Raw genomic sequence first — 26167 nt, forward strand, 5'->3', positions numbered from 1 at the left:
AAAAATACACATTACACACAGCCAGCAAGATGAGAAAGAGTGCGTGTAAACAATTATCTTCTGCGTGGTCCGACTGCACGCGCTCGGCATCGTCGTCGCATCGCGCACGACGGTGAGCGCAGGAAAGCAAGAGAAAGTACAGTCCAACACACAGCTCACATCGCAGCGCTGCGCTACTCTGTACTACCGAGAGCCTACAACTTGCAGCTCAGACAGCGCAGATGTGTAGCACATTCCTTGAAATGAGCGAAGCTCACGCAGAAGAAGCTCGAGCTCTGCAACGTCTCACACAGCTGGTGTGGCAACATACACATTCGCACTCTCACGCAAAGCTTTACGGCTGAGCGATGTGTGTTTGTTGCCGGTCCACATTCGTAGCAAAAAAGAGCGGCGCTCATTTTATTGAAGATGTGTACGCAGAGCTGTTTATCAGTGTATCTATGCCATCTCTGTCTGTGGGTCATATTTTAAGTTTCTCACGAAATTCACAAACATTACTAGACAGAGAAATTGCTCTTCTTTCCTGTACTGGCGGTGATTTGCATGGCGGCATTGAAATACGATCCACAGATGTGAAAGAGGGATTTGTTTCAAAATGCAGTTACGCCCTTTTGAAATGTTGGTGCCGAAATCCTATATCAAATTGCCGATACTATGGAAGTTTTTACATAAATACGAGATAAATATGTAAGTCATTAATTTTGCACGCCAATCGGAAATAAATGATGGTTTTCTCAAAAAAGTGTGTGTGAGAGAGAGTGGGGTAAAACGAGCTCAATACACTGATTTCCAGCATCATGCGGCGAATGACACCCTCCTTATCTAAAACTCTAGAGATTTTTACAGTTCGTATCAAATATTCATTCAAATCCGTCCACTCCGAGCAAATATATTGAATTTATTCGCGTTTTATACCTATTTTTTCCCACTGTGCGCCGGGCTAGGAGTTCCGCTTGTTCCGTATTGATCCAACTGAGACTGCAATGACTCATGAGCACGAGCTGCAGCGATAATTTGATTCAACGGTAAACCACTCTTCAGAATTTTGGCCTTCAGTTTCAGATCCTTCGTGGTCGACATGATCTGGTTAACGATCAGCTTCTCAGTCTGATCGCCAAGTTCGCAGTTTTCAGCAACCTTCCGGAGTCGAAAAACAAATCTTTCAATTTTCTCATCTGGTAACGGAGACGCTTGCCGAAACTTTTGCAACTCGAACGCGAGGGAGATTCGGGGAATGAAATATCCGTCCAGTGCTTCAATAGCCAGGTGGTATCGATTTTCAATCGGATGATTTTCGTCCACGTCGATCCGGTCAATAATTCTCCGTATATCCGGTCCACCGAATAACGCCATGGTTTGAAATTTAGCTTCGTGGTCTTCAATGCCTCTCCAATCTACATACGCGTCAAATTGCTTCTTACATTCCTCCCAGCGAACGGTTACGCTTCCTTAATGTCCATCGGCCACGCCATCTTCAAATCTTCCTATTTTTACGATACCTCCCAGAATTCAAATCTGCTTCCTGAATCCTGACCTCGAGACAGCCGTTTCCTGTATCCTGTCCGCTGCCCGAATCTTGACCGCTCAATTTCCGCTCACTGAATCTTGCACTTTTGATTGATTTCCGCTGCTGTCCTTATCTATTCGACTTTCGCTTCCTGATCTGCTTCAGTTTCGTTTTCTCCTTCCAAATTGAATGGTGGTACACTGGGACTTGTTCCTATGGTTATCCTCCGTCTTTGGTGGGTCCAATAATCCGCATCCGCAGTCACCAAATGTAGTAATAGTAATTGAACCTCGTCGGTTGGTGGTTGAATACAGAATTAAGACTACTTAGATGCTACACTCGGGTTTAAGATCATTTATGGCTGTCCTTCTTCCTGCCTTCAACAAACTACACTTGCTATCATATCTCCAGTTATCGTTGGTCCCCTTTATATTGTCCCCAACAACCGGAAGTTGTCCAATGGGAAGATATTTGAGCAGGAAATTTAAGAATATTTGTGGAGTGTCCTCTATTATTGGTTCAGGTTTTTAAGCCTGTATCCGCAATAATCGGGACACAGAAATACAGCTATAAATCTGTAATAGATATATAAAAAATGCTCAAATTTGGCCTAATAATATCTTAAGCTGTGTTCATTACACCTACAACATTTCATGTGAATCGGTGATGTACTTTTTGTTGTAGCAATGAAAGAGTAAAATGTGCGCCATTGAATTTTGTACAGTCCTTAGTTTTGCTTGTCAGCGCTTAAACTTTTGAATTTTGCAAAGAAAATGGTTGAAATTTTAATCACAAACCTCTCAATCTGCATTCATTGCATACGCAAAATTTCAAAAGAATCGCTGCACTATCAACAATTTTATAGTCGAAACATTTATTGGGACTGAACGCGATTTTAGCCCCTCAGACAGCAATTAGTCAGCACCCCTTATTGTTTCGATTGTACTGTTGAAAGTACTATACCAATAATCATCAAATTTTGCAGACATAGAATACACATAATCAACTACCTTCTGTAAAAATTTAATGATAATTGGCAGAGAAATTCGAAAGTTATGAATAGGCAAATATCGCACATGAAAACACGAAAAATTTTCACTAACACTCACCCTTATCGACACAAGTAGCTTTCAAACCAATCGATAAAAGTTGATGAAATTATGCAAGAAAGTGTCTCTATAAGCATCATAACTGCTAACGAAATTTCATAATTATCATCACAGAACTTTGAACTGTAGCCTAAAAGAACCATCTACTATGCGAATGAAAATTGGTCATGATTGTACAAAATGCTTAAAACCACCCAAGTAACCATGACGCTGGATATGAAGCATTAATTTCGCTTTATAGTGTTTTATATGACATGCGATATAAAGTTATTTTGTCATATAGGCACCATTGAAGTAGGTTTAAAGTCAAAAGTGGCGCTACTATTGTTGATTTAAATCAAGCTTTACTGTGGTGATTGCTAAAGCATATAAAATGCTTGTACCATATAGCTAATGCAATCAAATCGTATGGAACGCATACTTAATGCATCATGTCGAAAAAGAAAAAAAATATGTTTTTCATTTTTCTATCTATTTTTATCTTCTCATAGCTGTTCCGATACTCTCACTTTGATGTTTTTTTTTGTATTTTGGGAATTGAACCTAGACTGCTGAAACTGGACCACGATGAAACTCGGACGCGCTAACGCTGTGTGCTACGATACCATGTATTTTGCACCAGGAAAAATGTGTAACATAAGGTAACGTATACTTAGCTCGTGCCTTATTGAGTTGTGTTTTCAGCAACTCTAAAAAAATGTGTCGGGGTCTGAATGCCATCAGTTATCTTACTCTCGAATATATATTCGTCTGTTTTTTTTTGTTTTCATAGTGCTCACTTCTACCAAAAAATTCAATATTAAGAAACAATATAAATAAGAAACAATACAAACAGCGCTTTAATCCTTCCCTTTATGAAATCGGGGCGCTATTTTAAATAAGGAAACCAATACCCCACATAATTTTTGTTCCCTCAGCATCTGATTGTTTTTATGTCCCAACCAGAAACCCAAAAAACCATATAGAATATAAATTTTCAAACAGCAACATCTGAGCATGATAATCTAAGTGCTACGCAGCAATCCATGAAAATTTTGGTTTGTTTTTCTTTTGTTTTAAATGGTTCTAACGTGCTATTTTTCTGTTTACAATGATGGAAGCTTTAGTAGAGGCATACATAAAGTAATAAATGCTTGCATTATTGATTGATTGATTGATTGATTGATTGATTGATTGATTGATTGTAATGCAATGAAATATTAAGCAACGGCCCTGTAGAACTATTATTATTATTATTATTATTATTATTTAATATAATTCATCCGACAGTTAAGTCTACATGAATGTTAAGAGGTAAAAATTACAACACAAATATAAAACAGTCATCAAAAAAGGTCATCTTAATCTTCTAATTCTGTTGCGAAACTTGTAGGAAGCCTCGCCAAACTCGAATTCCGACTCCACCGCCGAGAAAGCTCTAATAATAGACGTGAGCGGTTCATTGTAGCCGTAGTCTGTACGATGATACCTGGTCTGCAGTAGGGAAGAAGTCCGAAGCACGCATTGAGGAATACGAAATTCTAACTGCGACAACAGATCTGGGCAATCCACTTCGCCGTTCAAAAGCTTCGCGGCAAAAGTTGCCTGTTGAACCCGTCTTCGATGCTCCAAAGTGTCCAAATCCAGCAACTGGCATCTATCCTGGTATGGAGGTAAATTAGCCGGATCGCGCCATGGCAAATGTCGCAACGCCAGCTTCAAGAATCTCTTCTGAACACGTTCAATTCGAAGTATCCATGTTGTTTCATATGGACTCCAAACGATTGCGGAGTTTTCTAGCAGTGGCCTTACCAAAGAGCAGTATAATGCTTTTAAGCAGTAGGGATCTTTAAAATCACGAGCGATTTTGGAAATAAATCCTAGTTGGCGATTCGCTTTCGATATTACTGCACTGTAATGTAGACGAAAATCAAGTTTTGGGTCCAAAAGAACACCTAGATCGTTCACTTTGTCTACTCTGTTTAGCTTAACTCCATTAATGTGGTAATCAAAACGGATGGGTTTCTTATTGCGATGAAATGTCATAACCACACATTTTGTGGTACTGACGGTTAGTCTACATCGCCGGCACCATTCTACGAAAAGGTCCAAAAGTTTTTGAAGACGATGACAGTCTTGTTCCGTACGCACGACGAGGTAGAGTTTCAGGTCATCTGCATATTTCAGTTTGCACTTATCACCCAGTAATGCCGCAACATCATTAAAAAACAATGTGAAAAGCAACGGTCCCAAGTTGCTTCCCTGAGGCACACCAGACGTACTGGAGAATGGTTTTGAAACACATGAATCAAGCTTCACACGGAGCGTCCTATTGGTCAGGTATGACAGCATCCACGTCTTAAGAGATGTCGTAGCACCAAGCTTAGCCAGTTTATGAACCAGAATCCTATGGTCTATCTTGTCGAAAGCAGCTTTAAGATCGGTATAGATGACGTCGACTTGAGTGTTATGTTCCATAGCCGTAACGCACGTGCTGGTGAATGTTAACAAATTGGTAGTAACCGATCGGCCAGGAATGAAACCGTGCTGGTCTGTGGAAATGTAGCTCCTCGAGTGATTCAAAATAGCCTGACTTAGTATTATTTCAAACAGTTTAGATGCTGCCGATAAGCTTGTTATACCCCGATAATTTCTGACATCCCGACGGTCCCCAGCTTTAAATACCGGAAACATGAATGACTGCTTCCACAATGTCGGAAATTTGGCTTGTTCGAAGGAGCGGTTGAAAATGGCAGCGAGAGGTTTGGCCAGAACTATACAGAACTGAGGAATTCCACGGAGTCATGTCAGTCGATCCTGAGCGACCATTTCAAAAATATCTGAAACTTTGCACAGTTTTTCAATTTCATCTAAATCGCCATTTTTCGATATTAAACCTTCATATTCACTCACGACTAGCTTTTCAAAAGGGTGTATGCGAAAATAGTTCAAAAATATTCTAAAAGCTGTACAGCAAAAACGGATTGTTCGATTGTTATGAATTTTTCAGCAAAGTTAGATAACTAAATGATGATTCCTTAGAAAATATACACTGTAAAAAATTTATTTTTTTACTTTAAAAAAATATGATCTTTGTCACAAAAACTCAAATATCTCAAAACCCTATCTTTTTACCAACGTCAATTTTTTAGGGGAAATGGCCCATTATATCAGCTATCTACCATAAAATTTTGGTGATGGTAAACTGATAAACAAAAAAGTTATGACATTTCAAACATTTCACAATTTTTACATTTAGTAACAAAAAAAAAATTTTTCTGTGTAAATTATTTCGAGAATTATATTTTGATGTTGATTTTATTGTAAAGGCTACCGCCTGAATTAAACAAATTGTTTTCATGATATTTTTGTTTGATTATTCATAATTGCTGTAGTATCTATTTGAAACTTAGACGCGATCCAGTGTTGTGATCAAAAACATTGAGAGTGTCATACTTTTTATTGTACGTGACTGGTGAAAAAATCCCTTGATAGTGTTGAAAAGCTGTTGATTATAAGAAAAATGGAATTAAACTTATTTTTAAGAGAAAAGCTGTATAATAAAAGTTTTATATACGCGTATACGTCTAGTTTATCTAAAAAAAAAATTACCTCTTAAAGAACAGACTTTATGATCGGAAGAATCCCAAGTAACCACAAGCATTATAACATTGCACGAATTAGACTGAATATCAACCTTTGCAATGCGAAATGCAGTAATTCCACACTTGTCATGCAATAATCCTTTAGATTGCCATTATCAGTGTGACGATGCATTGCATTTTTCTTTACATTCGGGTTTATTAAAAGGTGATATAAGATAATTCAATAATTCAACACTGCAAAAACTGAATAAATGCAATGTACAAACTAGCAAAGTTTGCTCTAACAATACAATTATAAAAGCTTGACTCTAATGGTAAACAAATAAAATCAAGAAGATTGAACAACTTTACGGTCAACTCTAGCGGTCTTCAACATTTCTGGTTCGACTACCGACCAACTGATTCCCTGTTTGAGCCACCGATCGACGACAGCAAAACCTATTTAGAGATGAACTTTTCTCTTTTCTGTAGGCTGCTATCACATGTCAATAACGATGGAAATCACAATTAGCATATGAGCAGTGTGCGAAGGTTTTAATTTTATTATGTTGACTAAATATCTTCTAAAATGTATTATGTATTTATCAGTAATTTATCGGAATGAGATAATTTACTGTATTCTATTACATATGACATAGTCGTTTTACCCTCTACTACAATGATTGGGACAGAAGAACAGGTTCCTTTTAGTGAATAAAATATCTGTTGTTATCATTGCAGCAGAAACGGTCCAAGGCGCCAGCGCGTATGGAACTCATCTAGCGGTCTTCAACACTTCTGGTTCGACTCCCGACCCGACGACAAAAAAATAATGGTTAAAACATTCATGTGTGGGGGCATCAGTACCGTCGATAACGAAACGGTGCTAAAAATAGATTTTTGTTTTGGTTTTTCGTGTTGCACGTATCAAGCATGTGGAATGCAAATGTACAGCACATGCATTTATATTACTTTAGCAATGGCTGTCAGCGTGCTGCAATATGTGGCACTAATTTGATTTTAGTGGGGCCCTTTTCGACTTTAATATTGCTTCAATGAGGTGTATAAAGTAATGCAGCATTATATTCATAATTTTAATTATCAATATATAGCAAAATTGATGCACTTATATACGGCTTCATGGTTACTTGGGATGTGAGTAACTTCAACAACAACAAATGCATGAGAGGTACATACCATAGACAAACAGACGAAACGCCTAGAACAATTTTCGTGAAAATCCATCGCCCAGTTCACACTAACACCACCTGGTGGAAATGTTTCACGAAACACTGCGTTGTGCAATATCGTCATCAGAAGGCGCTGGTGTGAAACGTCAAACGCACGATGGGCGCTCTTCTGGTTATGAAAGCCACAACCAAGATTCAAAATGATCGTTAAAGGCGTGGTCAATGAAAATTTCGTCAGTGTTACGTTTGTGTGTCTGTATACATACCATGACAATGCTCACGAAAAAGCAAAGAAATACTTCGCTATGGATATTAAATTAATTATTAGTAATTTTTTTCTTCAGTCAAGCAAACAACACCAAACTAGTCAGTTAAAACTAATAAGTGATTTTGTTTATTATAATCTAACGAACAACATGAACAGTCGCTTTCTCAAAGGTCTTCAACTCAACGCTCTCTTGTAGACCGTTTGATGAAAAAAAAATGTTCAAAAGAGTTACGAAATCTCACCGAAAGCACCATAGATAAACTGAAAGAGACTCGTTATGCCCAAATGCCCACATTGAATACAAATTTACTTGCACGTCCTGCCGTCTAGACTTTGACAAACGAGCCATCTGTATATCATCGGTAAAGCAGGGCGCAGGAAGTTCTAAAACGACAACAACTGAGAAATTGCCAGAAGTGCTAAGTGCAGAGAGTCATGCCACCGCACCATCAGCGACATCTGTTTAAACAATTTAATCACGCCCCTTTTCAAAAATGTTTTGGAATATTCTTCAACATCTATACCCATTTCAATATTTTTAACGTTGCAAAACACGCTCTCAACATTCATCTTGAAGAAGAGGGAAAACACTTGTCCTCAAATGTAACAGCAAATTAATGAATAAGGTACACCGGGGCAAGTTGAAACGGGTGGGGCAAGATGAAACAGCGGGTTAACATGATGTTTTCTAATGATAATAAATAGTTTGATCGCCGTAACGCATAGTTTTTGATTCAAACAATCTTTTAACGAAAGATAAATTACAAAATTGTATTGAAATCTGTTTCAAAACTTCGTGTTTCATCTTGCCCCACCCATTTCAACTTGCTCCGGTGTACCTTAAACGACTAATGCGCGGAGGGCGTGATAAAATCGGAACATTACTGTACATATAATATACATAATACATAATAAAAACAGCTTGTTTTACTCACGCACGACCATTAACAATAAAATCAGCATCAAACTGCGATTTCCGGCCGAAATAATTTACACTTAAAAAAAATATTACTAAATGTGATAATTGTGAAATGTTTTAATTGTCATAACTTTTTTGTTTATTAGTTCATCATCACCAAATTTTTATGGTAGATTGTTAATACAATGGACCGTTTTCCCTAAAAAATTACGTTGGTAAAAAGATAGGGTTTTGAGATATTTGAGTTTTTGTGACAAAAATGATATTTTTTAAGATTAAAAAAGATTTTTTTTTCACAGTGTATATTTTCTTAGGAATCACCATTTAGTTATCTAACTTTGCTTAACAATAAAATCAGCATCAAACTGCGATTTCTGACCGAAATAATTTACACAGAAAAAAATATTTACCAAATGTGAAAATTGTGAAATGTTTGAAATGTTATAACTTTTTTGTTTATTAGTTTACCATCACCAAATTTTTATGGTAGATTGCTAATATAATGGACCGTCTTCGCTAAAAAAATTACGTTGGTAAAAAGATAGGGTTTTGAGATATTTGAGTTTTTGTGGCAAAAATGATATTTTTTAATGTTAAAAAAGATTTTTTTTTTCACAGTGTATATTTTCTTAGGAATCACCATTTAGTTATCTAACTTTGCTGAAAAATTCATAGCAATCGAACGAACCATTTTGGCTGTGCAGATTTTTGAATATTTTTGAACCATTTTCACATACACCCTTTTGAAAAGTTAGTCGTGATTCAAAATTAAAATTTGATATCGAAAAATGGCGATTTAGATGGAACTGAAAAACTGTGCAAAGCTTCAGTTCAATAGAAAATCATGAATTAAAAAATTTGCTTAATTTTGATGCTGTTGCTTGGAATCGCTCAACTGTCAAAATCTCGTAATGCTTCAATGCTTTCATAATGTAGATTAAGCGCTTCATTACTTGACAGATGTAAAATAAAAGTTATCTTACATTAGCTAAACTATAATAAGATTGAATTAATGTTATGATATAATGCTTGTGGTTACTTGGGCACGTCTGTTTGTTTTTCATCCACAGTTAAAAGTAATGCATCGATTTTTATGAAATTTGGCACAAATAATAAACATACACCAAAGAGTGCTGAGTCAATTATTTGGCCAATTTTGCCGATTCATTAAAGAGCTACAGCCGTACTTATGTGTCCCGATTATTGCGGATACAGGCTTTACTATTGCCTTCTTCACGCTAGTGAAGAAGTGCTAATTTCAGACAAGTGGAATCGAAAAGGTATTTACGATGAAGAAGGATTGCTTTCATTCAAACTAAGGTGAAATACGTTTAAAATTTTTCATAGGGCTACTTTGGGTATTATCGGCAGGTTTGTTCTCTTTGTCATGAGGATTTTTGTCGACCAAAGTTTCTGAAACCTGGACCAACTTTGAGTTCAACAGGTTTAACCTTCCAGGACGCGCGCCATCAATCAACCGAAACTGCACCGCGCTCCCGCTTTATTCGAAAAGCGAGGTTTTTTGGTAGTGTTGTACTTTTTACAACAGCGCGCGAGCTGAAAGGTTAAAAAACCCACCACGACGAATAGAACAAAACTGTCGAAAATACATGAATTCCCCTAACTAATCATCATCAATATTTATTTCTTCTCCTCGCAACTTATTCTTAATCCAGTCGATAAAGACCGACACTTTGACGTATGCCGCCGGATCATCTTTAACGCCACAACCCAATCCCCACGAAACGATTCCCGCCTGAACGAACCGATTGCCCAGTTTACATGCCAACGGAGATCCTCCATCGCCGTAGCAGGTATCTACTCCCTCCTCACCTCCGCCGCACATGAAAGTCGGATGCAGCTGAAAGTACGGTCCCATCTTGGTATTCCTGAACAATGACTGACATCGTTTATGGGGTACAACTGGCAGTTCCACCCTTTTCATCACCTCGGAGTACTGTCCTTTGGGATCGAAATTTTCTCTACCCCAACCGGAAGCCAGACAGCGCTGGTTATCGAAGATGTCGTTTATCGAAGGCAGGCAAATTGTATTGACGTTCACTTTCAAATCGGCTTCCTCCTGCATGATCAACAAAGCTATATCGTTGTGGAACCTTTTTGCCACGTAGTTTTCGTGGATAATGATTTTTTGTACGCCATATTGCTGGAATAAAACATTGAAAATTGTAACTCGAAGTCTGTTTCTATAAAATGTGGCTTATTTTTCGAAATATGTTGGAAATTGAATTGTGTGTGCTCTTCCAGATTTATGTCACATAAAAAGGGAGAGGCAAAGGTAACGCAATTCAATCTCGAGTTTTAGGAAGTCGTCATTGATATAATCGTTATCATTGAAAATCCAAACGTATTTTTCTCATTCAAAACTGAATAGTTCACATTGAAAGTGTATTCTCTTCATTTTCTACTGGCTGCACAGTGACTGCGTTTTCACTGCAATAATTTCACTTTTAAACGATACAAATACTTACGATTGCTTTAAATATACTTTAAATGTGTTCATCGTACACATGCATGTGCTACAAACTTATTAAAAACCCAATTTTGCTAAGATATTGGAAATTGACAAAGTTATGAAACTTAAGACGTTTGTACCAACTTTATATCTCAATGTTTTTGGTTTAATCTCAGAGTTTCATCATTTTATGTGATTTGAAACTGAAAGAGCACACGAATTGAAATTTTTCAACAGTTTTCAAAGAATAAAATGCACCCACTCTTCAATCAACATACTTGATGTTTGACCGGTTCATTCTCGTTGACCGTGTCCCATTCTCCCAATCGAACTACCAACGTGTCCCGTGCAACATGCTGGACGCAGTGCGCCGCTGTCAGAATCACCTGCGGATGAATCAGGGAACCGCCGCAGAAATATTCGACCTTCTCATTCCCCAGAAGCTGGACACGCTTCAAAAGGGCCGCCATCCACGGAAACTCTCCAAATTGAGCTATGGCGCTGTTGTTAACGTTTACGACGTATCCATTAGGTCGGTTGATGCCACATTTGGCCGGAGGAAGCTCGTTCGGTTCGCTTGGACCATACCGAGGAACGATTTTCCAGGCGCAACATGTAGCTGCAAATTCGCAAGTACGGTTCCCTCGTTCAAGCCTGTGAATAGTTGGAGAAATTGTGATGACAAAATCATCAAGGTTTTTACTACTAAGTTGTCATACATACTCTATAGTCTTCACGTTCTCATAATCATTGAATCTGAAATAGATAATAGGTTAATCATATGGTACACGAATTCAAATGGTGTTTGCATCTTTCTATTTTTTCACAGTGATTAAGTCGTATAACCTACTTTATAACACGAAGAACTTTGGAATACCTGAAGGCATTCCTGGTGGAAGTGCTATAACAATTTCCGACGCGGAGCGGAGCGGACCTGGTGTAATGGTTAGAACACTTGACTATCACGCCGAGGAACTGGGATCGAACCTCACTCCCGACAAACTCGCAAAATGTGAGTTCTTACTTCGGAAGGGAAGTAAAGCGTAGGTCCCGAGATAAACTAGGGCTAAAAATCTCGTTAATACAAAAAAAATCCGACGCAACTCCCTCAGGATGTCCCGACGGAGCTTCTGCCGGATATCCTAGTGGAGGAATTCTGCGAGAAATCCAAACATAAATTCCCGGTTGTATTCCAAAACGATGTCTATGTTGAACTTTTAAATGATTTCCTAGAGGTGCTGCTAGAGGAATGTTCGGTAGAACTTCGGTAATAATTCCCAGTGGAACACTTACAGGAATCCACATTAATACTCGTGCCGGAATTCTCTGTAGAATTCCTAGAAGATTTTCCGGTGGAATTTCTTCAAAAATTATCAATGCCCGAGCAGAAGAAAATATCAACACTCAACAGCATAATAAAATGTGTTATTTTGGCCTAATAACTGTATAATGAAATCAGTAATTTTTATGTTATTAGCATAACATATTATGTTATAAACTTGTCTGTCATAAGCGGCAAAATAACAAATATCACAACAACAAAATATTCCTAGAAGAATAATTCAATAACATGTTTTGTTAGATCAATTAAAACTTAATAACAGGAAATTTGTGAACTTGTTACTGTTGTGTTATTCTTCATCACATATTTGTACATTCTCTATAGCAGAATAATAACTAAACATGTTCTACAACATAATATATTATTGAAATTTTATCTTGTGGATATATCCTTAAAACTTGAATATAACAAAATAAGATTGCCCAACAAAACATGTTATTAAAAAGATATATTTTGATAAGTTTAAAATAACAAATAATGATATAAAAATCGGCTATGTGATTCTGTTGTTATCAATTTGCTATTCTCTTCTGTTCAGGTGGAACTCCCGTGGGAATTGTTAGTGGAATTTCTATTAGTAGTTTCTGTGGAACTTCTAAAAGAAGCCCTGGTGAGCCTCCTAGAGGATTTTTCTTAGAAGAACACTGCTTCTAAAGAAGTTTCCGGCGCAACTATTTGAAAAATTGATGGAATTGTTTGAGAAATTTCTGTTGGAACCTCCCAGTGGAATTCCCACGAAAATTCACGGTGGAGCTTCCAGAGAAATGAGGTATGCTATACGAGGTAGAATTCCCATCAAAACAGCAAGAAGCATTCCCAGTAGAATTCCCTTTCTTGGTAGAACTCTTGAAGAAATTCCCTACGAAATTCCGGTAAAAATTCCTCTTTTGTGGTAGTGGCTTACCACTGATTTATAACCTGTGTTAATTTTAAAATCCCCAGTATTTTTGAATCTCCCAGAACTGATGTTTTTATACACCCAGAACTAATTGCTTTATGCCATGCTGCCGTAATTAGGCAAAATGACGTAACACAGTTTTAGTTATTATTTATCCAAATTTCGGTCATTCTGAAACTTTTCTTCCTAGATGACGACAAGATCTAATACATAGCAGATATATGTACAGTGGTTTTTCGGTTTTATCACGGTCAAAAAAATTTTTACCGTGATATAAACGAAACCGTGAATTTAGCGAAACGAGAAATAAATGTAATTTTTTTATTCAAAATCGTTAAGCTGCAAAATATATAAGTCATAGCTCATATTTTTTGACTGTTTTGGTGGACTGGACAATGCAGTATTTATTTTATATTGATTTCGGAATGTTTTAAAACAAGTGTGATAAAAACGAAATGGAAATCGTGATATAATCGAACAGAAAACCGTGAATTTGGGCGAGTAGTGATTAAAACGACTAGTGATAAAACCGAAACGCCACTGTACCACATTTTTTTATTTTACCAGATATATACCAAAAATAAAGAAGCCAAAGATTGGAGTTTTCTGGTGGTCACTCCGGACTCCGGTAACCACGTGGAATCAAAAAAAAAAAAACTCTTTATTTGAGGCTCCTATAGCCACAGCTGTAAAAGCGTTGGCATGATCATGCTGAGGGTTAGGGTCCCTAAAGCGACTTTGTGGCCACATCGGCTAAATCCGAATTCTTCCGGTGGTTTTCAAAACGAGACATGTGCCCCTTTCATTTCGGCCAAAGAGATCCAAAATAGGACCTGTACAAAGTTTGGAGTCGAAAACGACCCCAAGATCTTATTTGTAACTTTTTCTTAGGGTTAAGCAAGTTTCCATATTCTATTCCACATGTTTTCTTTTTTTCTGAATCAAAGTAAAAACACAATCAAAACTATGGACAATTCTGGCGTTCGATTTGAATAGGTCGTATGTTTGCTGTGATTCCTATGCTGATAGGACCAATTCAAATCGAACCCCAGAATTGCTTTGTAGCAAAATTTGTTTCACAAAAGACAATCTCCCCAAAATTTGCTCGACTTAAAACAGAGTTATGTAACTATGTACCAGGTTTACATTTTCAAAATTACAAATTGAAAATAATTATGTATGATGAAGTTGCTAATCAAGATATTTGATAGATTCTAATTGCAAATTCAGAAAAGCATTTACCTTGGTTTGAGGATGGTTTCACCGTATGTGTTGATGATGCCGTTATTGCATAGATGTATTGGGACACAATAACCATTGGGACATTTCTGAAAAAAAATAATGGTTAAACCAAAAAAGAAGTCAAGTCAAAATTGATTTGCCTGCTGCAACTAGCTTGCACTTACACTAAATTTTTTTAAAACTTCCAAGACGTCCTCCTCCGAGGATGCTTCCTGACAGGAAACAAAAGAATTCCACTGCGTTATCAGCACAACTCCCAATGTTAAAATTGCAGTCGTAGACTTCATAGTTTCCTTGTACGCGTGGAGTGCTCTTGTGTCTCTCGTACCTAGATCGTCCCCTTCGGTCATCGATCACTCACGAACTGAAGTGAGATTATTTTCACCAGAACAGTTGAAAGTGATACCTATACGCGAAAAATCATGGGGGTTTCCCATAATCTCTTATGTTGTCGGGGCTCCCTTCTATCGCCTTGATTGCGAGATCCGCTTTCAGTTGATCGGTTGACAGAGACAATACTTTCTTCTTTCAGGAGAATAGTAAAATGTATAGGTATTTTGACTGTGAATTATTTCTAAACTGATATTTTAAATCAGTTCAGAAACAATTTCATTCATTCCGGGATTCTCATAATAGGGCAAATACATATTTGTATTGAAATTCCTCACAGGGTTTATTTTACAAATTTTCTTCCGTATTTTTTCTTACTTTCGGAATTATACAGAATTTCTGTAGAGGTTTTGCAGTATTGCTCCCAGTTAGAGTCTCGCTCTCGGGATTTCTTTTGAAAGAGTTATTCCTGGGATTTCTACTGAAGTTCCTCCAAGGGTTTTAAGGAGTTTTCACTAATCTGTCTGTAGGAATTTCTTCCGAAGTTTCTTCTGTAATTTCTTAAAGAAATTTCCGACAGTTTCTACTTGGTTTTCTACAGAAGTTCCAGCTGGTATATTTCTCAAAGGTTCTTGTGGGATTTCTTTTGAGATTTCTCTCGAAGTTTCTCCCGGGATTTCTTTCAGAAGATTCCTTTCGGTGTTCTGGGATGTCTTGTTACTGGTAGGTAGGGTAGCACACGTGCTAACCGGACAAAAGACCTCGGCAAGCTTGGCAGAGCAACGGCTTGTCGTGTGAGGCCGGGTTCTACAACAACCTCTTTTCCCGGCTAGCGCGATCTGGAGCACCTCTTTCTGGTCTCAAGGTCGGCTGTGGAGTGGAATCTAGTCGGCTAATCAGACCTCGGATATGTGGGTGTAATGGAAAAAGCTGGTGATTTATAATTTTACAGTTTTATTGTCCTATCATTTACAAGTCTGTGTGGGTGAGTGTGAGTATGAGTGTGTGTGTGTTCTGTGGTTCGTAATAAATACCTATAGGGCCGGCCGGGAACTGCTGAAGAACTGGCGGGAGCGCTGGGTGGGAACTCGCCTCGGACTGAGGGTTGGACCAGCGACAACGACGGTTGGCGAGCGTTGGGGAGACCACGTAGTTATCGGTAGTAAAGTCTGTATACGCAATAATCGGGACACAGAAATACAGTTGTAACTATGCAATAGATTCATAAAAATTGCTCAAATTTGACCTAATAACATCTTCAGATGTGTTCATTTCACCTACAAAATTTCATGTGAATCGGTGCAGTACTTTTTGTTGTAGTAATGAAAGAGTAGAATATGCGCCATTGAATTTTGTACAGCCCCTAGCTTTGCTTGTCAGCGCTGTAACTTTTGAATTTGCCAAAGGAAACGGTTAATATTTTGAACACAAACCACTAAATCTACATTTGCTGCACAGGCAAAATTTCAAACAAATCGATGCACTATCAACAATTTTATAGTCGAAACATGTATTGGGACTGAACATGATTTAAGCCCCTAAAACAGCAATTAGTCAGCACCCTTTATTGTTTTGATTGTACTATTGAAGGTACTATACCAATAATCATCAAATTTTGCAGGCATTATATACACATAATCAACTACCTTCTGTGAAAATTTCATGAAAATTAGCAGAGAAATTCAGAAGTTATAATTACACGACAAATTTTCACTAACACTCACCCCTATCAACACCAGTAGCTTTCAAACCAATTGATCAAAGTTGATGAAATTTTGCAAGAAAATGTATCTATAAGTATTATAACTGCTGACGAAATTTCATAATTATCATCACAGAACTTTGAACTGCAGTGTGAAAGAACAATCTATTATGCGAATGCAAATTGGTCATGATTGTACAAAATGCTTAAAGCCACATCTGTTTGTTTTTCATCCACAGTTAAAAGTAATGCATCGATTTTTATGAAATTTGGCACAAATAATACACATACACCAAAGAGCTCTCAGTCAATTATTTGGCCAATTTTACCGATTTATAACAGAGCTACAGCCGTGCTTCTGTGTCCCGATTAATGCGGATACAGGCTTTCAGTAGGTCGGCTCCAGAGGCACGTTCTCCTCCATTTTGGCGGGGCTCTCAGCAAACTCTCGGGTACTTCGACTAGACCAACGGTCCACTTTGGCACGTCCGGGAACTTCGGGTCATCGGCTCTATCCGTAATGCCGGATAGGAAGCGGGTTTTGGGTAAAAGCTAACGGGTCCTATTTAGAAAAATGCAACCTTAGCTTTCTAAAAATCTTCCACTCTTCACATAGTTCTTTTCATACCTGATTCTAATACGTATTGCTTTAGAAGGTTTTTGCTGAATTTTCACTTCAAATTAACTTTTGTACTTAACTTTTCCAGAGTTTCTAACGACTGTTTCAAATGAGGTCCTCTCGAGAAATAGCTCGAGTCATTCTTTCAACGCTGCCTGATCCCCCTATCGTTCGATAGTCATCTTCTCTTTTTCCCTTTTCCCTTTAGTTTCTCTTTTTCCACTGAACTATAACTACTCTATTGGTGCTTTTTTATTGCAGTGTGGTAAGTTTGTGTGAATAAGTGTAGGGGTATTTTTATGGCTTTAGGCTAATTTAAATTTTTGAATAAATAATCCGGAGACATGCAACATATAGATTTTTTTACAAATAGAATAAACAAATTAACACAAATACACAGACTTAGTGTTACAAACGGTAACAGTCTCTCAGAGTTTTTCATAATTTATCCTGGACTTTCTTCTAAGATTTTTTGGAGTGTTTTCTATGACTTCTGCAGGAGCTTCTGCTGGTATTTCTCATGGAGTTCGTCCCGTGATTTATTCTCGAATATTTTTAAAGGTTTTTCTTTGCAGTTGATTATCTAATTTCTTGCAGTGATGAACCTGATATTATTGCAGATTTTCTCCGGATTATTCTCAGAGCTCTTCCCGGAATCTCTACCAGAAATTATCCCGAGATGATCCTTTTGGGATTTCTTTCAAGATTGCTTCCGGAGTTCTAGCAGGATTTTTTCAGAGTTTTTCTCGGATTGTCTCCTGGGATAATTAACGAGATTTCTTGTAAGCAAGTCCGGAGAAATATCTGAAGAAATAGCGGTCAAATTATTGAAGAATTCTCGAAACTTCTAAAAAAAATCATGAGAGAAACTGGGACACCTCGGAAAGAAAGGTTCTGGGATTCATCCCTGGAGGAAATATTAGGAAACTTTAAGGGAGATCTTTGAAAACCTCCCGAGAGAAACTTCGTGGGAATTAATAATTTGGTCCTTTGAATCGAATGATGAACCTTTATAATCACCATTATGCATCTATTAGTTTAACCATGTCTAGAACAAATTTAAGAGAATATTTTAGGTCTTTGAGACATAATAGAATATAGTTATTAAGTGATATAGTTAAGAAATGACCTGGGATCGAATCCCACTCCCGACAAACTCGCAAAATGTGGGTTCTTCCTTCGGAAGGGAAGTAAAGCGTGGGTCCCGAGATGAACTAGCCTAGGGCTAAAAATCTCGTTACAACAGATAAAAAAAAAAAGTTAAGAAATCCTGCAAGGAAATCCACGAGAAATATCTAAAAACTATGAAAGAAATCCCTGGAAAAACTTCTACAAAAATCCCGAGAGAAACTGGCTGTATATTAGCCGGGAAATTGTGCAGTCATCATATTCATGCTCTACAAATTAATTTTCACAAAAAAAAAACATTAATTGCTTTATCCCAAAACATAATGATCTACATTCCTTCGGCCTGCATCTTCTGCTTGATCCAGGCGATAAAATCAGAAACTTTTACGTATGTTCCGGGCACGTTCGCACTACCGCAGCCAATTTGACGAGCAATGATCCCGGCCTGAACAAACGCACCATCACGTTGACATGCCAGCGGAGAACCGCCATCTATCTTGCAAATATCCAAGCCAGCACACGTAAAACTTTTGTGAAAATGAAAGAATGGACCAAATCTGGCTCGGAACAGCTGATTGCACTTCTGTCGCGGTATCATCGGTAATTCAATCATTTTCGGCACTTTCGAGAACTTTCCCTCCTCTTTGTCCCAACCGGGAACTATGCACCGCTGGTCGTCGAAATTGTCACCGGTATTCGGCAAGCAGATCGGGTTGATGTGCACGTTCAGGCTAGCTCGTCGATCCAGGATCAGCAAAGCCAAATTGTTGTGAGCGATTTGATCCAGGTAGTTTTCATGCAGAATTATTTTCCGAACACCAAGATTCTGAAATTCGAGAAATTATCTTGATCGTGTCTATCTTTCTTATAAGCGCAATGGTATGTACACAGACAAACAGACATAACACTTCGAACAATTTACGATTCAAATCATAGTCACGGAAACATATTCGCCCAATGCTAAAAGGACTAAGTTTGGCCGACCATCAACTAGGTGGCGGTAGTGAGCAAACGTCAAACTCGAACAAAAACTATGCGAGCGCCACGGGTGGGCAGTTGACCACCTATTCAATTTTGAAAAAAAAAAAACCGTTAAATCAATATACGATGGGAACTATCAGAGTGTTACGTCCGTTTGTCTGTGGTATGTACAACAGCTAGAATTTCTATTCAAATGCATGTTGCAAAGATCATACCTGGTGCTGCGGCGGTTCATTATCCGTTACGTTGTCCCATTCGCCTAATCGAACCACCAGAGTGTCCAATTCGTTAATCGAAGGTTTAACACAGTGCGCTGCCGTTAGAACGACTTGTGGGTGGATCAGGGATCCACCGCAGAAGTACTGTGAACTTTCGATGTCCAGAAGAGTTTCACGTTTCAACAGTGCTGCATTCCATGGGAATTCGCCAAACTGCCCGGTGCCACTTCTGGAAGTTCGGTACACTAGCCCACAGGTTGGTGGTAGCGATTTGATGGCACTACTTGAATCATTCTTCAGTAAAGGAACGTGTTGCTCTATCAGTTTAGAAGAAACACCTACTTTCACAGCGCAGCATTGTAGCAAAAATTCCCCGCACGAATCCGTTTGGTCGTCTAGACTAGGGTGTTAAGGTGAATATATAACGAAGCCACACCTCAAATTTTCAAGAGCACAAATCTGAGGAACCAAAACATGGATTGTGCTGAAAAGTTTATCGATTGGTGATCCGCTAGTGGTGACCAATCGATTAATTTTTCAGTGCAATCCAACTGTCGGTTCTTAAGATTTGTGCTTTTGAAAATTCGAAGTTTGGCTATGTTATATATTCACCTTAACGTATTGTGTTAGGGTACCTACACACCAGTCAAACCTGACCACACTACCAACTCACTCAGACTTAAGGCGAAACTGGATCCATTTCCTCACTTTTTGGTTTTCGATTTTTTATAAAATAACGAAGCAATAGTTTCAAAATCGGTTTTCGTGCACATGTAGAGTATGGATCAAGGTATCTCCTGATTTTTTTCCAGATGGAAAATGTTTTTAGTTTTTGCAGAAACCATTTTTAAGCAAAATTTCACAAAAAAAAAATGGTTTCTGCAAAAACGAAAAACATTTTCCACCTGGAAAAAAAATCAGGAGATTCCTTGATCCATACTCTACATGTGCACGAAAACCGATTTTGAAAATATTGCTTCGTTATTTTATAAAAAATCAAAACCAAAAAAAAATGAGGAAATGCTTCCAGTTTCGCCTTAATGCTCTGGAAAGGGCATATGGCTTTCTCAGTCTTTGAATCAAGAACGATTTATATCTACATTCCCGACGTTGTGGCCTGGGAATTTGGCTTTTTCAAGGGTTTCAAAACAGTCGTTACCGGTGCACAGTGAATTATATGCAATTATATACAAATCATCTGAAATAACAACACTTATACATGAAAAGCAATCCATATGCAACAATTTGAAAAACGATAGACGGCGGACACTATGAACCTTGGAAAAGGCCAAATCCCCAGGCCAAAACGTCGAGAATGTAGATAACAATCGTTCTTGATTAAAGACCGAGCATGCCATTTGCTCTTCCCATCAATTTTTCAGTTGTATAGCGCATTTAGTTCACCACTGGACTATCGCACTAGTTTTCACGAGTGCCAAAACGCAAATAGAAGTGCGCGATTGCATCCAATCAACTTGGTGTCTTCTGAGCACTTATTCAGCATACATCGAAGAAATAGTGCGCCGAAGACATCAATTTGATTTGATGCAATCGCGCAGTTTTATTAACGTTTTCGCACTTATGAAGACTCAGTGCGCAGTCCAGTGGTGAACTAAATGCGGTATACATACTACAATCTACTTGATGCTATGTTTGATCGTTTGTGACAAACATTGCCATCACCGAAACGAATTGGACGTTGATGGCCACACGATGTTTCTCCAACCGTTTGACTGGTGTTAAGGTACCTTTATAGATACTCCGCTCACTTTAAATTCAAACACCACCACACCCCCCCCCCTCCCAGCTGGGGCAAGAGTACATTTATAAAAAAAATATTGCGAATAAAAACGGAAAAAATGCAATGGTTGGTTCAATCACTGCATAGTATCCATTCGTTCCCACCTAATTCTAATCTAGAGAATAGAACAATATAGCACTACATACTCCACATATATTAGTTCTTCGTTGAATCTAATAAAAGAAAAGAATACACATTAGAGATTTGTACCTGACGAATGTATGCAGAACGACCTACGGTATTTCAAAATTGTTGTGAATGTGGATCGATCCATTCCTGCACATTCTAAGTGGAACACAGTAGCCGCCTTCACATTTCTGGAATTGCAATGCAAATTCATTTGTTTTTAAAATCTATATGATAAATTTATATTATACATCGAATGTGTAATTTGCACAATGCACATCCCAATAGGGCGTAACTGAAAAAAAAAAACGAAAATAACCCGAAAACAACAACCTACATATTTTTACAGTTACAATTTCTATCCCTATCTAGAAGTAATATACTGAGTTGTTCAAATGAATATGCTTAAATGACAAAATGTTGACTTTGTTTACAGTTTACAGAAATTTGATTTTTTGTTCATAAGATTACGCCTTTTGTGCGTAGCCTTGTTTTTGCTTGGTTTGGCATTTAATGGAATTACGGCTTTCACTCAAAGAATGAATTTTGTGGAGCGGATCTGGTTGGATGGTTAGAACACTTGACTATCACGCCGAGGACCTGGGATCGAATCCCTCTCCCGACAAACTCACAAAATGTGAGTTCTTCCTTCGGAAGGGAAGTAAAACGTGGGTCCCGAGATGAACTAGCCCAGGGCTAAAAATCTCGTTAATAAAGGAAAAAAGAAAAAAAAAAAAAAAAAGAATGAATTTTAACAATTAAGGTAGCGAACCACTTGGGCAGCGGTCGGTATTTTGGGCACTCTTCACTGTGGCTCAGTCAATTCCAAACCAATTAACTTGAAATTATGTACACGGCTAGATACTATACGTATCTCATCGCGTTCCAAAAATTATGTCAATTGGTTCAAAATTGACTGAGTTATAGCAGAAAAGTGTCAAAATAGGAGATGGTTCCACTTCCCTATAAAAGTAATATCAAGGAATTTTTCAATGATGAGAAATTTATGAAATAAAATATGCCACTTCATGATATCGTTACCACGAGTTATGACATCATGACGTTAACGACGATTATCCTTGCTTTCATTTATCCAAACATCATGACTTTGAATCATGGAAACATGTCGGTGAGTCGTAAATAAATATTATAAATGATAAACTGTAGTTTCGTGAATAAGGCTTATGATTTCATAAATTTTCGCCATTCTTTTTAGCCTCTAACGTCGAGGTTACGGTAAAACGAGATCAATAATTACTCGTTTTGTCAGTTTCAGATTTCGGATTTCTTTTTCCGCATATCATCTTTTCACTCCTGTAATTACTTAAGTTCTGCGCTGTCAGTAACTGTCTTTTCGCGAATTTCAGCGGACATATGTCTTACAAATTTATAAATAACTATTCTGTCTTGTTATCAGTGGGATTTCCCAGACGTTTCAAACGAACGTCTACTGCCTATCTATGAAATTACACAGATTGCTTTGCGCCTGTTCTACTGCTTCTGTTGCTAGAATGACTAGAAACATATGTTTGCTTTCGAAGGTAAAGATATTAGACCTGAGGATCCTGCCATCAGTTTTGAAAATTGATTCTCAACCTTCCTTTTTTTTCTTTCAACATACCTTGAAGTCTTTAAACACATCGACCTCTGCGGATAATTTGTTGCACCAAACAAACCGATCGTAGCTTAATATCAGCGTAATAATACAGACCAGTGCAAAGAGCAGTCTCATCTTTGAATAATTCAACCGATGTACTACTCTCTACAACGTTCACTAGGAAACTGAAATAATAGCGGTTGCGTTCACCGTATACAAAAAAATGTACCGTCGTGTAGAGCTACTTTTTAAAAGCGAAGTTACTCTAAATACATTTGCATTTGGAGATTTCAAAATATGGTTCAAATCTGTTCAATGTCTTTGGGACTATTATGAAGCAATATTGTTTGCTTCACTTCGTTGAAATTGTTTTTCAAATAGACCTTTTATTGCTTGTCAGGACGAGAAAAAACATCGAATAAACAAAAAACAATAGGTATATACCGTCGTTGGGGGTGAGAATGGGTCAAAAATGCATACTTCAACATTAATTCAGTAACTAATTTTGAAAACGACGTATAATCAATGGTGTAGCATTGATTATACGTCGTTCTCAAAATTTGTTACTGAATTGTTCAATAACTTTTGCTTCTGCGCATGAAAAAGTCCTTTGACCACTGGAATGTGATCTTTGGTAATGCATGCACAAATGATGAAAACATGTTTGGAGTTCATCAATTTTCCTTAAAACTACAAGTGTATGAAAATTGATTCATTCTCACCCCTTCGACCGAACCGAATTTGTTCCGCATTAATAACAAAGCAAGTTAATAAAATTCTGGTCAAGGTTGATACTACTTATCAATAATATATTATGTGATGGATATGAGTTTGAGATTCTAAAAAGTATCAATCCATCTATAAGTGTGATGTTTCACAGAGCCTTAGAAGTGGAATTTTAAAAAGGCCTTATTTTTAACCTTTTTTCGATGATTTATCACGAAATAACTAATTGCTGTAGAAGCATAATTTTTCGACAGGAACTGGTGGCAACTACGAGGATGAAACCATAAAATTGTTGATTCAATATTCGCAATATTTGATGAGATATGTCAGATTATGTTTTGACCCATTCTCGCCCCTCTGACCCATTGTCACCTCCAACGACGGCATCCCGTATCAGAACATTTACTCCACAGACAAACAGACGTCTCACTCTACTCACTTCCCATCGTTTCCCTTTTTAACGGATTACAAAGCGCAACTTTTTTTTGTCTCAAGAGCAAACTTATGTGACTCTGATAGGTTTTGGGCCGCTGAATCCGAATCTGGGCTCAGATTTGCTCCAGCAGGTCACAATTTTGAGCTATACCTCAATTTATACGGCAAAATATGCGATTGTGGGCTTTTTTGCCTGAATTCTTTAGGCATGGAAATATTTTTTAAGCAATCAAAAGGTAAATTGGTCAATTAACAACTATATTAACGACTCATGCCAAATAGTTCATTTTACCAAATCAAATTTGCTGGATTTTAGCATTGTATGGTAGTATGTAAACTTGCATGCAACTTTTGGAGGGTGACTTGTATGGGAAATATCGTACCTAACATAAATAGCTTAAAACTATCAAATTCGATTTGGTAAAACGAAATATTTTGCATGACTCGTTAATTTAGATGTTAATTGACCAATTTACCTTTTGATTGCTTAAGAAAAATATTTCCATGCTTAGAAGGTGCATTATGTATGTAAAATTATTTTCCCAGCCGATGTACAGATACAAACAAGACACCGACAGTCCTATGTCCATTCGAACAAAAAGCGACTAGTCAGAATGTAAGTCAACTAAAACCCATAATTCAAGCCACCAATAAAAATCCCATTACAGTTTCCCTTTGAAGAAGACTCGAAACAGAGTCGAAACGTTGGGACAAATCTAAAACAGTCGTTTTGATTCCCCAAGACTGCAGCGCCGATAAAGTAGCTAGATCACACATATCAGTCGAACTCTCTTAAGTACCCTTATTTTCAAGCTTTTTTCGATGATTTATCACAAAATAACTAATTGCTGTAGAAGCCTGATTTTTCGACAGGAACTGCTGGCAACTACGAGGATGAAACCATAAAATTGTTGATTCAATATTCGCAATATTTGATGAGATGTCAGATTATGTTTTGACCCATTCTCGCCCCTCTGACCCATTGTCACCTCCAACGACGGCATCCCGTATCAGAACATTTGCTCCACAGACAAACAGACGTCTCACTCTACTCACTTCCCATCGTTTCCCTTTTTAACGGATTACAAAGCGCAACATGTTTTTTTTTGTCTCAAGAGCAAACTTATGTGTCTCTGACAGGTTTTGGGCCGCTGAATCCGAATCTGGGCTCAGATTTGCTCCAGCACGTCACAATTTTGAGCTATACCTCAATTTATACGATTTTGGGCTTTTTTGCCTGCATTCTTTAGGCATGGAAATATTTTTTTTAATCAATCAAAAGGTAAATTGGCCAATTAACAGGCTTTAGGACATTTGGTCGAATGACATTTAGTCGAATGACGATTGCTCGAATGACATTTGGTCGAAAGTACGTTTGGTCGCAAGGACATTTGGTCGAATGGACATTTGGTCGAAAGTTTATTTTAAGATAACGGCTCTAGGACTTTTTTTTCTGTTCGGGTGAGCCACTGCGACCAGTATTTAGATCTTTTGTAGCATTACCCGTATCCTTAGTATTAAGTGCATGTCGTACTACTCCATTGTCATTGAGAGGCAATGAAGCATCGATATTTATCCATGCATCGATTTTTATCCATGCATCGGAACTCTAGCCCCATCCATGTCTTGCTTCTAGTTTAGTCCCAGGACAACATAGAAAAACCCGGGACTTTAGGCTAGTTGCAAAACTCTGTCAAATTAGAGAATGTGTTCTACAATAAGAATGCACGTGAGTCCTTGAATTACCAGAACTTAACAGTCCTTGATAGGTTAGTACGCAGTTAGATACGTAAAGCATGTTTGTTTTCCTAACATCAAGTGTAGTCTCGGGTGGGCAAATTCCGATTCTTTAACTATCAGCAAGGCAGAATAAATGCAATTTTAGAAACTGACACCAGTAACAAGGACTTTGTATCATGAATCCTTATTACCAAAACACATTACCCTAACTTGTCAAACCGGATGTCACTAGGGTTCGGTTTGGTAGATCTTG

The 26167-nt window shown here is 37.7% G+C and overlaps 2 protein-coding genes across 2 annotated transcripts; both read right to left on the reverse strand.

Annotated features, from left to right (window-relative positions):
* Positions 1 to 10135: 10135 nt before the first annotated feature.
* LOC109622184 (phenoloxidase-activating factor 2) lies at positions 10136 to 17011 on the reverse strand. The gene is made up of 5 exons (XM_029877054.2): positions 14676 to 17011; positions 14512 to 14597; positions 11753 to 11785; positions 11308 to 11683; positions 10136 to 10720 (listed from the first exon to the last, which is right to left on the reverse strand). The coding sequence occupies exons 1-5, from the start codon at positions 14859 to 14861 to the stop codon at positions 10181 to 10183; spliced, it is 1221 nt and encodes a 406-aa protein (XP_029732914.2). The 5' UTR covers positions 14862 to 17011; the 3' UTR covers positions 10136 to 10180.
* Positions 17012 to 17159: 148 nt separating this feature from the next.
* On the reverse strand, positions 17160 to 23185 carry LOC109622183 (inactive CLIP domain-containing serine protease A8). The gene is made up of 5 exons (XM_062856318.1): positions 23038 to 23185; positions 21528 to 21607; positions 21437 to 21463; positions 19487 to 19889; positions 17160 to 19116 (listed from the first exon to the last, which is right to left on the reverse strand). Exons 1-5 carry the CDS (start codon positions 23146 to 23148, stop codon positions 18619 to 18621), a joined length of 1119 nt encoding a protein of 372 aa, XP_062712302.1. The 5' UTR covers positions 23149 to 23185; the 3' UTR covers positions 17160 to 18618.
* Positions 23186 to 26167: the final 2982 nt, after the last annotated feature.

Source organism: Aedes albopictus, chromosome 3 (genome assembly GCF_035046485.1).
Source record: "Aedes albopictus strain Foshan chromosome 3, AalbF5, whole genome shotgun sequence".
Lineage (NCBI taxonomy): Eukaryota > Metazoa > Arthropoda > Insecta > Diptera > Culicidae > Aedes > Aedes albopictus.

What these genes read in the sequence shown, in the direction of transcription:
- LOC109622183 (XM_062856318.1), bottom strand. Translation starts at nt 23,148, where the DNA reads ATGAGACTGCTCTTTGCACTGGTCTGTATTATTACGCTGATATTAAGC. An exon ending in CACAACAATTTTGAAATACC is followed by an intron (nt 21,464 to 21,527) that starts GTAGGTCGTTCT and finishes TTCTTTTATTAG; the next exon opens with ATTCAACGAAGAACTAATAT. An exon ending in GAAGAACTAATATATGTGGA is followed by an intron (nt 19,890 to 21,436) that starts GTATGTAGTGCT and finishes TTAACACCCTAG; the next exon opens with TCTAGACGACCAAACGGATT.
- LOC109622184 (XM_029877054.2), bottom strand. Translation starts at nt 14,861, where the DNA reads ATGACCGAAGGGGACGATCTAGGTACGAGAGACACAAGAGCACTCCAC. An exon ending in AAGTTTTAAAAAAATTTAGT is followed by an intron (nt 14,598 to 14,675) that starts GTAAGTGCAAGC and finishes ATTTTTTTTCAG; the next exon opens with AAATGTCCCAATGGTTATTG. An exon ending in GAAACCATCCTCAAACCAAG is followed by an intron (nt 11,786 to 14,511) that starts GTAAATGCTTTT and finishes TATCTATTTCAG; the next exon opens with ATTCAATGATTATGAGAACG.